The 17,808-nt window shown below is 44.4% G+C and overlaps 1 protein-coding gene across 6 annotated transcripts in view; it reads right to left on the reverse strand.

Moving 5' to 3' along the window:
• LOC115578796 (MAP7 domain-containing protein 1-like) overlaps nt 1-17,808 on the reverse strand; it is a 44,246-nt gene that overhangs the window by 22,663 nt on the left and 3,775 nt on the right. For all 6 annotated transcript variants that reach the window (XM_030411975.1, XM_030411971.1, XM_030411976.1 and 3 more), the window contains exon 2: nt 2,509-2,724. In XM_030411975.1, coding sequence (XP_030267835.1) covers nt 2,509-2,724 — 216 coding nt within the window. The remainder of the gene's footprint in view (nt 1-2,508; nt 2,725-17,808) is intronic.

A 17,808-nucleotide genomic window follows, 5' to 3' on the forward strand; every position in this document is an offset into this window, starting at 1 on the left:
TCTGCAGGTTCTGGTTCAAGGTCAAAGCCGCTCCGTCTCTCTCTCGCACACTGACGATGTTAAACTCTGTGGTTGCTCAGCTGTGACTTGTCTTTTTTTCAGCCCCTTCTCATCTGCAGTGACGACGAGAATGAATCCTGCTGCACTCTGAACGACGCAGCGCTGCAACGCCAGGATCCGTGTGACTCTCTCCGCCTTCAGACCGGCTGAGAAAAAGGAGAGCCACGACGGAGGAGCCGCTGCTGATCACCCGGACCCCTGGTGTGACCGCTGAGCGCCATCTTCTCCGCGCCGTGTAATATGCATGCATGCATTCTCGACCAATCGCCGAGGCCCCTGCGGCACTTCGGCACCGTCACCATGGCAACCTGATTTTCCTCCCTCCCCACCTTTCAGAGAGTTTCTTGCGCGGCTGGAGACTTCAGTCTGGCTGATACGCAGACACCATGAAGGGAAGAGAAAGCTCCACAGAGACTGTCACTTAATGCATCAATCCCTCCACCCTCCACCTTCATCTTCACCCTCCTCCTATACTTCCTGTCTCCACCAGAGCAAACGGCGATCTGGCTTTGTGCCACCGCCATCTGTGTGGCGGGAGCGACTCCATATACATCGAAGCCTCCATTAGGGGACAGAAAGTGCGCCGGAACGCTTTTATGTTTTGACGCGTCGATTGCGTCTTTGAATCGTGGTCAGACATGAAACGCGGAGGATCAAAACAACGTCGTTAACGGCCTCCTTTCATACTTTTAACAACCTTTCCGAGTGTTTTTTTCTGTTCAGGCGCCGGGACGACTGAGCGATTAACACAGAGCAGGTTTTGCAGCCAGGAGCAGCGGCGTGAAAAAATGCTGACTCCACATTTTTACACCTCATCAGCTATTAAACAGCTAATACTTTTGGGGGGGGGGGTAAAGGAAAGAAAATGAAGCAGTTTGTAGCAGAAAAAAAGGGGAAAATTGCAGCATATTCCTCCATTTCCAGTTTCAGTCAGTGGGGAGAAGGCTTCACTTGTTTGGTGTTTATTCTTCACCGTGGCAGGTTTGACCTTGCATTGTGTCTGGCTGACTTTCATTCAATATCTCCTGACTGCATCGCTCGGCCTTAATTACCCCCTCATACCTGGAACCATCCCATCTGATCACAGCAGCTCTGTCGTCTGCCTGCTCATGAAACGCCGCTCAGTCGCTCTCATGTGTCACTCTTGATGATCCGCCCAGAGAGTCGCGTATTGTTTCACAGATCAACAAAAACTGCAGCAGAGAAATCTTACGCATTGATCTGTTCTTTTTGGTTTTTTTTCACCGAGTCTGTCTTTCTCGGGCTTGTTCGGCTGCTTTGGTCTTTAAAAACAAGAGCAAGCAGCGCCGTGAGATTACTCTGTGATGATCTCGACATCCCACAACATCCTGTATGTTTGAATTTTAGCGGCTTCCATCAGAGAAAAGGTTTAGTCTCTGTGCACCTATATGATATATGGCGGCCGTGGCTCAGGGGTTGAGCCAGCGTCTTGGTTTCGATTCCCCTGGTCTGCATGTCGAAGTGTCCTCGGGCAAGATACTGAACCCCAAACTGCTCCTGATGTGCTGCTCGGCACCTTGCATGGCAGCCACCGCCATCAGTGTATGAATGTTTGTAAGAGTCGGACAAAAACATTTGCTAAATGCCATCCAACGGCTTTTGGATCAGCGGGAACAGTTTGTTAGCGGGGCCTCATCACCCAGCGTCGATGTGATCTGATCACTAATGCTCTGGCAGCCGAACGGGAACAAGTTGCTGCAGCCAGGTGCAACAACCTGGAGAGTGGAGGCTGTTACGCTCCGGCTCTTGACCGCCAGACCAAATCCGTTCTGTGGCAGGTTCAGGTCGTGTCCACTTGATTGATTCTTGGAAGTCTGTGCAGCAACAAAAATACTGAAGTGGAGGGTCTGAGGACACGAGGATAGATCAGATTGTAAAGCCCACTGAGGCAACGTGACTGTGATTTTAAGCTTTGTAAGCAAAACTGATTTGATTTGATTTGATTTGATTTGATCAAATGAGATATTTTGCAAATCAGATCATAGACACATTCAGAGGTGGTTTGACTGTGATTCAAATCAAATTTCTAAAACGCTCCTGCCGCTCACATCGGACCAAGAAGCATCTTTTGTTTTGACACATGACAACGTCCAAACCCAGAGCCACGGAGACGCATCAGAGCGGCTGAGTCTGCTTTGCGGCTTGACAGCTGATTGTTCCGAGGGCGGGATGATGGATCGCCGTCCCTCTTGTGTTACCAGCGTATGTAGTGACTGACAAGTACAACGTTACCATGGCAATGTTTCAAGGCACAGTTTCTGAATATGGTCTTTGTGCATTTTCACATATTTCTAACGCCCCTAAACCTGCAAAAGACACATGTAAATCTAACTTTAAATTCTCATGTGATTTGTTGCCCTGTTTCTGTTTTGGACTTTTTCTCCTTATACGACAGATAACGAGCAATAAACTCGTCCCTAGCTGCACCTTTCTTGGGCTGAGGGCTGCTGCTGTCGCCCGGGGTGGATGGCCTGACGTCCGTCTTGGAGGAGGCATCTGTCTTGGTGGGGGTCTCCGTCTCGGGGCTGGAGTCTGTTTTAGGAGAGAGGTCTGTGAAGGCTGAGTCGTCTGAAGTCAGTGGGTCCTTCCCCGAACACTTGTCCCCATTCTGGATGGGCTGAGACGCCGTCTGCAGGGGCAGAGCTGGAAGACAGAAAGTAAAATCAAACTGATTACTGACGAGACAGAATTTACACCTGATCGTTCACGTGCCTCGTCGACTTCGCGCTGCCACTGATGCTTTAAGTCTTAAATGCGACGCCTTGCCGCCGTGTCACTCAGCGCGCAGCCTCCGCCAAACGCTCGTCACTTTCCCTTCGTACATCCTCTGCGACTTCATTAGCACGACACTCGCGACTCATTAGAAAACAACCAACATCTCTTTAACACGCAATTCACGCGCATCAGGCGAGCCGCAGCAAAAGGCGCGACGCTCCCCGAAGGTTTGTAAAGGCCTCCCGTCGACAGCGTCAAACACACCAGCAGCAGGTGAGACACAAATCTCAGAACAGAAATCAGGACTGCAGCCGAAGAGACACATCCCGCGTGTGAAAGTGCAACAGAGGAGCCGAGACACACGTCGAATCTTCCTGAAGGGGAAGAGGAAAACACTGGAGATCTTAAAAGACGAATGCTTACATAGTGATTATCATGGGGAGAATTACTGATAATTGGCTTAATTACTCCCATAGAGCCACTTTAACTGATGTATGAATCCCTCGACTTCACTGTGAGGCTCAAAGTACTCACGGATCCTCGAGCTGAGACATAATCAAAGTTATGTAAATGTTTCCGCAAAAAGTGGTTGTGAAATGAACATCAGCACGTTGCTGGAAGTTGTTAAGACTGCGAGACAAGTTGACCAGACAATTCCAATAATTGCTTGAGTTTAGTTTTGAGAGAAAAGATGTAAGAAAGCTGTAGGCCTTGTTTACACCTGGTATTAACACGTGACCTGTGTCTGGATGCTCTGATAATAACATCTCCGGGTTGGGCGCTCTGATTATTTCATTACCTTTAATCCACAATCCGCTTCTTAAACAAATCATAAAGACCGTCTTATTATTTAGACACCCTGTGTTATGTTTCAGACTGTTTTTGTGGGAGAGAACCTGCAGCTGCTGTCACAACTTTTTAGCTTTTGTGAGGTTTGAGTTAGTTGGGAAAAATAAGACAAGAGTCCTTTTTCGTTTTAGAGGTTTTAGAGGGTCATTTACACTTGGCTGAGAAGATCCAGAGGTCTAAAAAACTGTAGCCTACACTTCCCATAATGCACCTTGTTTGACGTTATTTAAGGTTTATGTCAGTTACGACTTGCAAACAGCACAAAAAGCTCCGAGTTGTGATAAAATCTGAAAGCGTTGACTTCTCGTTGAACACCTGGATGTCTCACACGTCTCTTTTCAACCAGCTAAAACACAATTGCAACATCAACGTGTCACGACACAAAAATGTGTGTAATCGTTGCAGACTATGAGCTGACACGTGGAGCTTCCAGGACATCGTAATGAAAGCAGTTTAATACTAGACGCACTTCTGTAAAGTGCATGCGTAAACACTAAGAGCATAACAGCTCTGGGTACTTCAAACTGGGACTTCTGGAGGAAAGTGCACGGGCCAAAGAAATAAATACAAGCTTCATGCTGAAGAATTATACATGGTGGAACCAAGTAGAGCAGCTTCTATCCTCTATAATGTGCAAATAAGAGCCTGTCATCTTTCTGGAGCCTGACTTAGAAAACCAGATCCGGATCCTCCTTGTTCAGGAGACATTATACAACAGTTTTCACCGGCTGTGTCGCACTCACCATGTCATGAAAATCGACTTATACATGGTCGAGAAATGCTTGAATCCACAGATGAATTAATAATTAAAATATCAGTAGTTGCAGCTTTACATTGAAAAGGATGTTTCACATAATGAAGCCTCCGTAAGTCAAACACGAGCATCCACACAGATCCGGTCACGAGGCCCGACTTCCTGACCTCTGACCCTCGCGGATCGTGACAGCGAGGCGGCAGCAAACGCCACAGAACACACACATCCTGTTTAATCCTGCGGCGACTTTGTCTTCACGCCCTGCTGATACCGAGTTCAGCTCCTCGGCTGCTGCTCATCCCGGGCTCTCCCCTCCCTTTATCCCCCCGTCTGGTTGTCACGCCGAAGAAGTCGGTGAGGAACTGAGCAGAGCTGCGGTGACGCGTGGAGGAGTAGGAGGAGGAGGAGGAGAGGGAAGAAGAAGAAGAAAAGGAAGAGGAAGAAGAAGGGGACAAATTGTACACTTCTTCAAGGACGTGTGGAGAGTGAGGAGGGGAGATTAATGGGGGAAAAGGAGAGCTGGAGGACAAAAGTGGTGCAGCAGAGGGGAGAAAAGGGAGCGTAGGATTTAAAAAGACAAAAAAGGAGGCGAGATAAAGACAGTAAGAGCCGGAGAACTAATGAGACGGGAGAGCAGAGAAGGTGAGAGGCTGCAGGCTGCGGGCCAGCTCTCCTCTCCCGTCAGCCAACAAGCGGGCAGATGGAGCGTGACGCTCTCCTCGGGCCCGTCCAAACGCTCACCGAACCACATAAATCACAGATTAACACTGGGCTCCTCTCCAAACCGTCCCTGCTGTACTCCAACGAGGAGCTTAATGCACAGGTCACACTATAGAATACTAATGGAGGATCAACAGGGCGTGATCTGGAGCCCCTCGAGTGTTTTGATACTGCGAGAGAGAAAAAAAAAAAAAAAAAAAAAGAGACGAAGGCTCGTGTTCAAACAGGACGACACTGCTTTCTACCTGATGTTGAAAAAAAGGATTAGGATTTGGGCAAAAAGAGGATTGAGGTGCTCCTCCTTCCTTGAGGAGATTACTCGCTCAGTGAGCGAGGCTGACTTTTCAAATTTGAGCAGTTTTTTTTCCGTACGTGGCCGGAGGGGACACCGAGGCCTCCAAATTAGGAACAATTTGGATCGCCTGAATTCCCAGTATTCAAAATATTTAACGGGGGGGAAAAAAAAGGAGCTGGAAGAAAAACAAGTCAGACGCGCTCAAAAAGGCACATTAACATTCTTCTTCCAGCATATTTCAAGACATGTTTTTGCTGCCACCGTCACCACACTAACATAAGAAAATATATTCATAATACACAAAATGGGACGCGATAAAGACGCTCAGCTGCACTTGAACACAACGCAAACAGCTCCAGCTGAAAGCCGACAAGCTCGTACAGTTCTGCGTTTGTGTGAGAAGGAATAACTCTCCGTAACAGCAGGGGGGGGTCGTCTGAATTCAAAAAGGAAAACTGAATATGCAAACTGTCAGCCACTTCAAATCTAGAATATGTCAGGTAAAAAGCTGGAAATGGCGCTGGTGAAGGTAAACAAATAAAGCTTATTGGGCCGTATCTTTGTTGCTGATTGTCACCGGTATCTAATATCTGAGTAACTGTGATAGACTGCACAGAAGAGACAACAGAACAAAGGGAGGACCAGATCCTTCATATGACTCTGAAGTTTGTCTCTAACCAGTTATTACCGCGAGCACGGCGCTGGGTGTGTCCGTTGTGTGTTTTCTTGCATCTAAACGTCGGGTACTGTAAGAGAGCAGCGATGATAGGTGTCGTGTTGAGGCTGGACCACAGAGTAAACTTCTGACAGAGAGAAACTCTTCTTCTTACAAGTGAAAAGAAATAAAACTTAAGACTTAAATGATTAAACTACGGAAGAGGATTAGGGCCACATGTGAATTTTTTTTGTAGTTCTGACTTTAAAGTCAGAATTCTGAGAAAAAAGTCAGAATTCTGAGATTAAAGTCAGAATTCTGAGATTAAAGTCAGAATTCTGACTTTAATCTCAGAATTCTGAGAAAAAAGTCAGAATTCTGACTTTAATCTCAGAATTCTGAGAAAAAAGTCAGAATTCTGACTTTAATCTCAGAATTCTGACTTTTTTCTCAGAATTCTGACTTTAAAGTCAGAACTACAAAAAAAATTCATGTGTGGCCCTAATCCTCTTCCGTATTAAACACACTCAGCGGCTTCACTAAAAATTGTTACTGGACGACTTTATGACTCACTTTTCTACATGCGCGACTGTTAAACTGCACTATATAAACATATAAGCATTTGTAATTGACATGTGTGGCCACACGTTCAGTAAAAGCTGCATAATTTGACTTTAAGTGAAAAAAGGAGACCGAAATGTGTCCAAAAACATCCAAAAGAAAGATAAAATGCAGCTGTTTCAAAGTGTCTGATAAGGCCTCGTTAATCACAGCTGCCATTAAAAGCCTTTTAATTTTCTTACAAATATTATTATGACATTTATTAGTCTAGATTAGAGGTTTTCAAACTGGGAGGTACCCCAGGGGTATGTGACGGGGCTTATCAACACACACGGCTGATAGAAGCAATTAAGGTCTTTTAAAACCCAGACTGCCAATTTGTGCCACAAGTCCTAAGAGTCTTCTCACGAATGCAGAACTTGCCCTGGAATTATCATGTTTTTAAGTTTTCTTCAGTATCAAGATAATAAGTGATGGCTGTCTGAACATTCATGGGTGCTTTGCACACAGGAACTGCTAATAGCTAATTCGGCTTACTTTTAATGGTGCCAATTTGCCAAAATATAACGTAATTCAGGCTGATAATTTACAGCATGTATACGCATATAGCACAGTGAATCCATGCCAACATCATACCTCTTGTTTTTATCCCCCAAAGGATTATGGGGAATATAAACTATATACTTGTCCATCGTGAAAGCATCCACAAATCTGCTTGGAAATCAGAGAAAAAAGACGTGTCTCACAACTGCAGAACTTGCCTTAAAATTATCACATTTTTAAGTTTTCTTCCATATTAGGAAAATCCACTAATAGGAGTCTCTACATTCATGGGTGCATTGCAAACAGGAACTGCTAATAGCTAATTCGGCTTACATTTAATGGTGGTAATCAGCCAAAACATGACGAAATATAGTTTAATAAACCCAGATACATACGTTTTTACATCATTTAAAGACATTGACAGTCATTTTAGTTGAAATTCAGCTACAAAATCCATCCAATCATAATAAGGGATAATACATTTTGTTACATGCAGCCTTAATATCAACAGACATGTTTATCAGTAGTGTCCCTCCAACAACAAAGCGGGTCCACACAGGCTTACAGAGACGCCTGTTCAGTGAGTCAACAAGTGTGTGTTATCGCGCCCGATCAGCCGTCCGTGTGACAGGCTCCGTTTAACACAGAAACACAAATTCAGCATGATGTTCACCCCCCCCCCCCCCGTCTCTCCCCCCTTCCTCGTCCCTCCGCTGCCATCTCAGGTTTCTGTGCCACTGTGACAGACTCCGGGGTTTATAAATAGCGTTAAGCACCATACTGAGAATGTCGGCCATAAAAGGGGCTGGCTTCTGTCGAGGCACCTTGGGACGGCACAGTCGCCACAAACTGCAGCATGTGGTGCACCAGATTTACTGGACAGGCAGAGGAGGAGGGGGGGAGGTAGACACTTAACTTTGCCTGCTTGTGGGCCACATTGGCTGATAAAACCTGAATCCATCTGGCATGAAAACTGTGTTAACCAATAATAGAATAAAACAGAGACGGACATCCAATCAGAGTTGGTAACCTGCCAGACCGGGAGCCAAATTTAGCCACATTAAACCTCGACCACAGCTGAAAATCACCGGCGATGGTCAGGAAAAATATGTGTTAACCCTGAGATACTCTCACAATGTTTTCCCTCAGACAGCTGGGGGGGGTTTACGGATGCTTATACTTTCAGTTTGAGTACACTGCATTTCCCAGAATGAGAGGCTCCTGGGAGCATGTGTGAAAGCAGTGGGTTGGGGATGAACTCACAGAGAAACAGTGGTGTGAACAGTGTGGGAACAGCTGTGAAAGCAAAATGTATCAAAGTACAAGGTGAAATATGTAAGAGCCTCACGAGAACCTCTGCTCCGCTACGCACCTCATCGATTAATGACGGAGGTCATATCAAGCTGCAGGGAGCGGATCGAGCCGGGCAAGAAATCAGACACAGGATTTCTTTATATGGACGCTGTTTGAACGGTCTAATGGTCTAAAGCTCGCGGCACGAGTGCGTTGAGGGCGTGTCCGACTTGCTTCTGCTCGTTAGGCGCACGGCACAAATCAGTTGTATTTACGCTCTTAATTAGCCGAGGGTGTGTTTTGGGTGTAACGTGAATTAAACCAATCAGTGTGTCATCCATCATTCCAGGCGCTCCAGGACCTCGTTGGTCCATGGCGCCGTCACTTTCTGCTGACTCAAGATCGCGAATGATCTATTCACAAAACATGGTGCTGGGCGTGAAAATGACAACTGCGTCGATCTGAAACTGGCAATGACACTTGCCAAGCTTTTTTATGTGTCTTTCAGGCGGACACAACAAACCAGAGAGCCGCTCTTCTTGCTGTCAGAAGGACGCCTTCGCTGTTTCAAGTACGATGGTGTAGAAAATGTCTGCGTTATCAACATCTAAGCTGTCAGGAACCTTTTATAAATTATTCTGTTGACCTTATATACAGTATATCAATGAGGGTAAGCTGAAGAACGTAACATTAAACCCTCAATATCAACTTTATCAACAACCAAATGACATCAAACTCTTTCTCACCCACTGGTTGTAATATACATGTATATTCTGGATGTCCTTTGCTGTAATATAATAGTACATTTCATACATCTACCTCAGAATATGGTTATTAATTAAACAAGGTTCTTTTTTAAAATATAAAAAGTGCAGCATCTCTTTACTCTGTCTTTTTTCTAAAGGTGGAGGGGAGCAGAGCATGTTGTGTGAAGCAGGTCAGCCGCTATTGTTCGGAGTTATGTGCATGAGAGCGCCACTATGTGAACTACAGCATGTGTGTGTGTGTGTGTGTCTTTGTGATGAGTGGGACATGTTGGATCTGGGTCAGGCCAACCTCAGGAATCCCTGGCATCCACATAGCCCGTACACATGTTTATACAGCGGACGAGTGTCTTCTGTACGTTATCTGCCTGCATGTGCCGAGGAACAGAAGGACTGAAATCGTCCAAAAAGAGGAGAGATTAAAACACCCGTGACGTCTTATTGACTCTACTCTGATTAACTGACTCCAGGAATTTGCGCTATTCCAACCAAAAAAAAGAGATTTTGATAAGTTTACAGCCGGCCGTCCGTCTGCTTACACGCGGTCAAAGAGCACGCGTGTCCTTGATGGACGCCGCCACAACCTCTTCCTGTAGGGATAGAGGAAAAAAAAAACGGAAATGCTCTCGGGCAAGAAGTCTCCACGCCCCAGGGAAAAGCAGAGGAAGAACATTCCTGGGAGAGAGAAAAACAGGCAAAACACAGGCCTCTAGTTTGGATGTTTGGACAGATAAAACCAGTGGCATGGGGGGAAATGTTCACAAAATGAAATCGCTTGGTGAATATTCATGTTTTACACCAATTACGCTTCAACTGAAGGACAAACAGTCTGATCTGTTGTCAGTGGTACTAAACTGATGGTCCACTTCCTCAGCTGCATCTCATGACAAAAAACAAGAGAGCAGAGTAAATAAAAAAGGTCACTGAGTCCAAATTCAAGCGTGCATGATACAATAAGAGCCCACAAACCAAATGTCAACCAACCACCGCCCCTGAGGGAACCAGAAAACTTCAGGCCTCACGAGAACAACTGCTGCACGCACCTCTGAATCAGATTCTGCCGTCACACTGCGAGACTTCACCGGACCAGCAGCTGTGTTTGTGACGAGCTCCAGGTCTCAGCAACGAGCAACAACAACAACACGCAACGGCTACTAATCAGCGTCACAGGAGAAGAAATGTGGCTTCTCTGTGATGGTGAGAGAAGAGAAACCTCTGGGATTCAATTACAGACCGCGTACCCTCAGAATGACTGCGTGTGTCAGCTGTTCTCTTTGGATCGCTGAATGTGCAGGTTTGGCTAAAAGTGAAGAGATGATTGTTCACTAGGCCACGTCACGTCAAGATTTCCACTCAGTGCTTAGTCATCTCGTGATATGTGTGAGCTGGTTGAAGAACTCCACGTTCAGCTGATTTCTTAATGTTCTCAGATGACTTGTTTTAAGTGAGAACGCTGTAAAAAGGGTTATCTAGCTGACAGACGAGGACTTCATCATCTGAAAAGTAGATTTGATCAGCTGTAGGAAGTTAGCATATAACTGGCTAAATCTAGCAGGAGTTGCAGGTTTGCTAGCTTGTGAGAGATCATCGTCATGACAACTAATACCATGAAATAAAATTTGACATAACGTACAATCAAGTAAAACAAAAAAAGACATTTAAAAACAAAAAGAACATTTAGTTTGAATAAATCTAAGCTAAGCTGAGTGACACGCTAATGTTGCCGCCCTTGCCTATTGAAGCAGCTCTCAGTGCTAGGCTAGTTAGCTGGACATGCTAATGGTTACAGCTAACTTTAGAGTAAATAAACAAGAATAAATCAGCATAAACAAAAGCAGCATTACTAAGCAATGGCTTAAAAGCAACAGAAGTTTAGTTAGCAGGTCTGTGTATTGTATTCATTTACAAACAACATTAGTATTATTGCTCAAGCTAGTTACCAGTTACCTGGTTAATTTAAACTTGCTAGCTTAAAAGAGGCAGTGGTATGTGATAAACAATACGACTGTCATGAAAAGTTAGATTATGAAATCAAATTTGACATAAAATGTGTTATTGAGAAAAACAACATGATGGAATAAAAAAACAGATGTTTGATAAAGAATTACATCCCCCCAAAAATCATCTATTACATTAAATTAGTTGGAATAATTTTGTTTACATATTTTGTGCGATGTATCAATATAATTAGTTTCACCGCCATTGTGTTTGAGTGACTGCAGAAACCTTAAAAAATAAAATACATCTAACATGATCTGCATGAGTAGAGGCTGAAAAAGGTCGTTTGAACTGTCCCTTTAATATAAAAGACACTGATTAATGCAGCTTTAATAGAATCCTCTAAAACAAAGAACATCTGGATTTAAACCAGGAACTCATCTGCCTAAAGAATGAACAAGATGACAAAGCTGACCACACATCGGATGCCAGCTTTCGTTTTTCTTGTTGCTAAATTTATCTTTTATTTCCTAAAGCGGTCGCCATGCTTCTGTTTTGGCCACATCAGCAGTTCACACTTGTTCCGCGCAGCCTTGCAGAGCGTGTTAAAGACCGTTAACGGAGAGCTACCAGCTGAGTGTAGAGCTTTAACCTGCCCTGTGGTAACCTGTGTTTATTTACATCATGTGGCTTCGCTCGCCGTTGCTATATCATGGAGATGACTTCATGATGATGTCACAACCGAGGAAGTGAAACTCCATGACTACGGCTTCAGTCACAACAAAACAACGCCTGAGCTATTTTCTCTCCGTCTCTTCTCGGCACCTTTCATTTAAAAAAATGGTTTCAAAACTCCCTTCTCTGTTCTCGCCGCCTCACCTTTGACCTCAATTTCTCAGTATCAACGCCGAGCCGGAGGAGAGAGGAAAGAGGAAAAAGTGAATAATAGATGATCCATATATGATTCATGGCTGGCTCTGTTTTATGTCTGTGTGACTGGGTAACCCACTTCTTTGTGGTTAAAAGCTCCTCTCGAGATCTCTCCTGTTTGCGAGTGGAGTAACATCCTGTTGCCTGCCGCTCATCATCCTGACAAAATCTGTTTTAGCTTTTATCTTCAGACACGTACCCTCTCCGTAGTACTTATTTAAAATACTTTTAGTAGCTTTTCCTGTTCCTGCCCTGAATTCGGAGACAGGAGGCGGGTGGAGAGAAAATGAGAAAGTGCTCCTTCTTGCATCGTGTGTCCAGATCAGTCGAAAATTTTGGTTGTTTGGAGGCAGAAAATACGTGATATGGGTTGAATATGTAACGTTTGTGATTTTTGGACTTTGTCTATATTATAAAGGCATCATAAAGTATTGACATTGTTTTAAGGTATTGCTGAAACTTAGGCATCATGTCAGCACCACTGAAACAGAAATGTCTAAATAAAAGTGGAGATAATGTCAAAGAAACAAACGGTTACATAACACAGAGACTTGTGAAACAAAAGGCAGAAAAGAAGAGCAAACCGCGATCCAAAGTAACAATGAGTCTCTCTGCAGCTTGTTTATTTCTCTCTGAACCGCAGACCACCAGACTCCCTCAGAAACTGACCACTTACACTAAATTACAGTCTTCTCTTTTCCTTTATTTAACTATTTTTCGAGAGAGACCTGGCCAAGAACATAGAGTGCACTCCTCTTCCCACGACGCCTTCGGCTAATATGCGACTTTAACGAAGAGCTTGGTGTCATTTTGTGATGAGACCTCCGACACAAACATCAGAATCAAGTGTATCACGTATAAAGAACCTCAGCTGCCCTGACACACTCTTGTTTTGGACTCGTAAAGTAGGGCATAACTGCGTCTGGCTGACTCACGTTGACCTGGCAGCGGCAGAGGTGCGATGACGGACCAAGTTTAATCTGAGCTGAGGTCTGATTTCAGTGCTGCGAGGTTCAGCCTGCACACAGCAGCACATGAAGCTGGAGAAATGAATCACCTTCACAAGATTCTGCTGAATGTCGATGAAGGACTGAACAGTTTAATAATATCATATTGTTATCGTATCCTGGCTTTTGGATATCATGTCCTGATATGACATAAGTCTTCTCCTGGTTTTACAGGAAAGTGACGTAATTTTCTGAGGATCTGTGCTAATATGACACTCATTTGATTTCATTATAGCTTCCCCTTCTGACATGCAGCCTGTCCGCTCTCTTTAGCCCAAGTTTAACCCGGCAGGAGAAGCTGCCGGCCAGTCAGGAGGGACTGCAAAAGCCGAAGAGAGCGGTGTGTTTACTGGGGAAACTACAGCAGCGCCGCTAAGCACCAGAATACAAGCCGGAAATTTAAGTCTGAAGGCATTTATTATAAACACACATTGCAAGGCAGATACACCGTTGCTCTTTGTAAATACCCTGAGTTACCGTACAGTCTGTAGTCTTTACGTTTTGGGGAACATTTTTAATCTTTAATGCACTTTTTTGCATCCATTATTGACGTCTTGACCCTTTTCATTCATGAGGCAAAGCATGAAATATTAAATGTGCAGCAGATTGATTCAGTTCTTCATTTGATAAGTTAGATGAAGGTTTCTGTTCTGTTTTCACTACAGCATGAACTCTGCAGTGTTTTGCCTTTAAAAAACATCAGACGTTCAATAAAAAAAAAAAAAAAACATGATATCTGGCAACCAGGATAGTAAGTAGCATCAGCACAAAGCCCTCCAGACGAGAAGCTAAACCTGACTGGGCTGCAGCCAAAAACGTAGCCCAGCCTTCATCTTTCATCCTGAAGAAAAAAGCTTTTCAAGGATGATTTCGGAGCATAAAAGGGCACAATGAGCTTCCAGCAGTGTGTGTGTGAGGGAAGAGGCAGAGTGGCGTCATCACGGCAGACTGCAGAGGTGATCAATCGACCGGTGCAGCAGGAGACGCCGCATTTTTAACTGATTCAAAAATAGCCGTCTGGAGAGCAGAAAACACCCGACGCACCACATGACGGCGGACCTGTTTCAAGTCCAGATCATACGTGACGTACATTTTATCATATGTTTTGTCGTCCCGTCTTCAAGATGAAATGCGGTTGCGGTCTGTCATTCGTATCAGCCCTCATCTGCGCTCTAATATTAGAGCCTGAGGGTCCTGTGACCGAGACGCTGTGTGCTGAGTGACGTCTGTGTGCGATTGTGTGCACAGCACACACACTTCAAAGATGAGGAGGGGGCACGCATCTGTTAGTGATTCCCCTGGGGACGGAGGAAGACATCAACAAAAACATCCAGTACCAAGGAGCAAGGCAGTATGGGTAATGGATGGACAAGCACAGGACAGGAACCAAAACAAGGAATTCAAAGAGAACCTTCGCTGTTATGTGGAGGAGTTTCCTGAAATGAGACGAGACGTTTTTATCTCTTTCAAACGAAGACTTTAAAGTGAGGTCGCCTCTGAAGAAGCTCCTATTTAACACTTATGATGATGAATTCAACTGAATTAATATCGATCAATTAATCTTTAATAGACAGCCAACGCCCGAGGAAGTAAAATCTGCGCGAGCGGCAGGATGTTTGCCTCTGGGCGAGCTGGAGAAAGGCCCCCGAGGACACAATCAATACTCTGTATTCTGTGTACATCAAAGTGAATCTGCAGCTGAAATATTGATATTACGTCGAGTGCAGCGCAGCAGAGAATTAATGTGACGGCTCGCAGTAATTACAGCTGGAGGTCCGACCGCAGAACTCTTCTGGTACTGACTGCACTGTGTGTGTGTGTCAGCGTCCAGAATCAAAATCCGTCTCATCGGGACTGAAATCTTGTTCAGAGCTGCAACAACTGGTTTTATCATCGCTGATTAATCTGCAAATTATAGTTGGCTGTCATTGAAGAGAGACAAACGTTTATCCAGTGTGACATCTTTGAATTACTAGTTTAAAATTCAACCAACAGGCAAAAACCGAAAGATTTTCAGCAATTTTTGGAACAAGAAATTCATTATTTTTAATCAGTTAATTCAAAATATGCAGATGATTCCCATCCTTTCATCTTTAAATAATCTTTGATCAAAACATTCCTGATTAAAATCCCAATTTTGCTGATTTTTGTTGTCGAGGAGACTTTTAACATTTGAGGGTTTGGTCTTTAAAAATGATTGAATAATCACAAATATCAATATCGATGGATATGAAACTCAGCCCCACCGCCCAGGACTATGTTTAGCTGATAAAACTACTTGGCTACACCAGACACGAACATCCGTCTACTGGGTTGACTCCCTGTGATCGACCCCGACCTCCATCCTACTTGGTCTTTCTCGCTCCTTACACAGCATCCCCTCACATTTTTCTTACGTGTTATCTGAAAGCATCTGTTTCCAATCAATAGATCGGAGTAGTCTATCACCTGAAGACAAAATTGTGCGCAATCTGAAGGTCTAGAGTGTTTTTACAGACACATCAAAGCGACTGGGCCGGAACAGAACGAGGTCAGAACCTCCTCATCAGCTCTGAAACAGTCCCGGATGTGTAGGTGTTACTACAACGACTGTAAACTATAAAATGTGATCTGACGGCTCCCTGTATGACTACCCTCTGCCTCACACTGTTACCTAACAGGATTACGCCGTAAACAGGATTATTAATATCAATGTCCCCTTAATCATGACTTCTGCTTTTTTTTTTTTTTTCTTTAAACGCCGGATACGAAGAGGGAAACGTGACTAATGTGAGCACAAGCTCTCAGGAAGTTTCATCCTTTTCCTCCTTCTTCTTCACTCCGTTGCAGAACCGAGCATTTCCTCTCTGATCCTATGCGAGCCGTTAGCGTCACGGCTCTGATTTATAGCATCTGGTCGCAGAGATCGCTGACGTGGAGAGTGTGTGTGGGGGGAGAGGCGCGCTGGTCTCCTCCTCCTCCTCCTCCTCCTCCTCCTCCTTTCTTCTTCTTCTTCAAGGATCCACTCAGACCACAACAACCCGCCTCGAGCCTCGACTCCCCGTCCAGTTTTTTCGCAGAGTCATTCCAGCCGATCCCCGTCCACACCCAGCAATCCCGGTGAAGGCGCTCTGCTCTCCCACCCCGCCATGTGCGAGCATTCGAGCCCCCCCAGGCCGCATTCGAGACTCAGCTGGCAGAGCTGTGAGAACTTGAGCCCCGTCTGACTGAAGCAGCTGAGAGCAGCTCTGTCTTTTAGCTTTCTGAGTTTCAGTTTGGCCTTCAGAAGCAAACAGAAACAGTATTAAATGCGTCATGTACCTCTCCAATTCAGTTGAAATTCTTAAAACAATAGTTCCTTCGATTCAGAAAGAGGTAGAGAAAAGAAGGGATCTTATTTCTGGGGGTCCAGATCAATGATTTCATTGCACAAAAGGAACTGTTGCTAGCCAATTAGGTGCAGTAGTTAACTAGCTAATCAAGCTAACAGTATCACCTTAGCAGCGTGAATAGGTGGAACCCACCTTCTCTGGCTGACTTAATTGTTTCCAGCTGACTTGTTTTAAACAGACAATTGTGTAAAATTGTTTTAAAAGCACTTAACGAATGAACATTAACAATATCATGCTAATGTAAAGGTGCTTGCGCGTGTTTTGGCTGCTTCGCTTAGGCTAATTCGGCAAACAAAAGGTAAAACATACTTGATTGTTCGTATTTTCGATAAATTTACAGGTACAAGAGAAAGAGCTAAATGATGATGATGACTAAAAAGTGTTTTTAGCAAACATAAACCTCTAACATAGGATGCCAACGTCCTCAAATCCAACAATAAGTAAGAATGAGCTGCTAACGTTAGCTTAAACTGTGATATAGCTTCCTAGCATCCAGGAAAGGCTTCCACAAAGGATTCATTCTTGTCAGTGGATTTGCTTTTTATTTAGCTATCCTAACCCAACAAAATAAGGTAGTGTAAAATGTTTCACTCATGGATGTAACATTTAAAATCTGGTTACAGCTTTGGAAACAGTAAGAAAATACCCAAATCTTCTACGTGGTGGAGCCCACAGATGTGCACTAGAGCTAACGTCTAGTTAACATGAGTGGGGATAAAATGATTTAACTGTGCGGCTTAACTTCCAGATTCAAATTGTTAAAGTGAAACAAGTCATTTTGCGGGGGTTGTTACACAAAAAAACTGGTGCTCTTCCTGGGGGCTTGGTCTCATGTCTGGATTTGGTGGCTAGTAAGCTAGTTTGCATGACACACTAACGTTAGCAGCTTTCATTATAGCAGACTGTTGAATTTATATCTTAGACTTTTGCTCTGGTGTTTGTGGTTTTTGGAAAGGCTGAAAAAGAAACAGCTCATCAACATTTTATTCATGGAGGATAACTCTGTTTGTAGGACAGATTTAGAGTTACGTCTCCTCTGAGTTCAACGGCGGAGGAAGACTTATGATAGTGACAAATCAAAAGCTGGTTTTGAAAAAGTTTTCTAGGCCAGAACTCCCGTTTTCCAGCCTTGGCTGTGATGTTGAATGTGTGCCAAGAACATAACGTCAGCATGACTGGGAAGCTCGCCGGCACGAAAGGGAGTCCACGTCTCATGATTGCTTCCACAGAGGAGCGTTCAACTCCACAATCGGACTTGAGCGGTGCCGTGACGCCTTAGACGCCGGGAGAAGAGCTGTGTACAATTTAAAACCCCTTTACAAACCAGTGCAG

The sequence above is a fragment of the Sparus aurata genome, chromosome 3 (assembly GCF_900880675.1).
Source record: "Sparus aurata chromosome 3, fSpaAur1.1, whole genome shotgun sequence".
NCBI classification, from domain to species: Eukaryota; Metazoa; Chordata; class Actinopteri; order Spariformes; family Sparidae; genus Sparus; species Sparus aurata.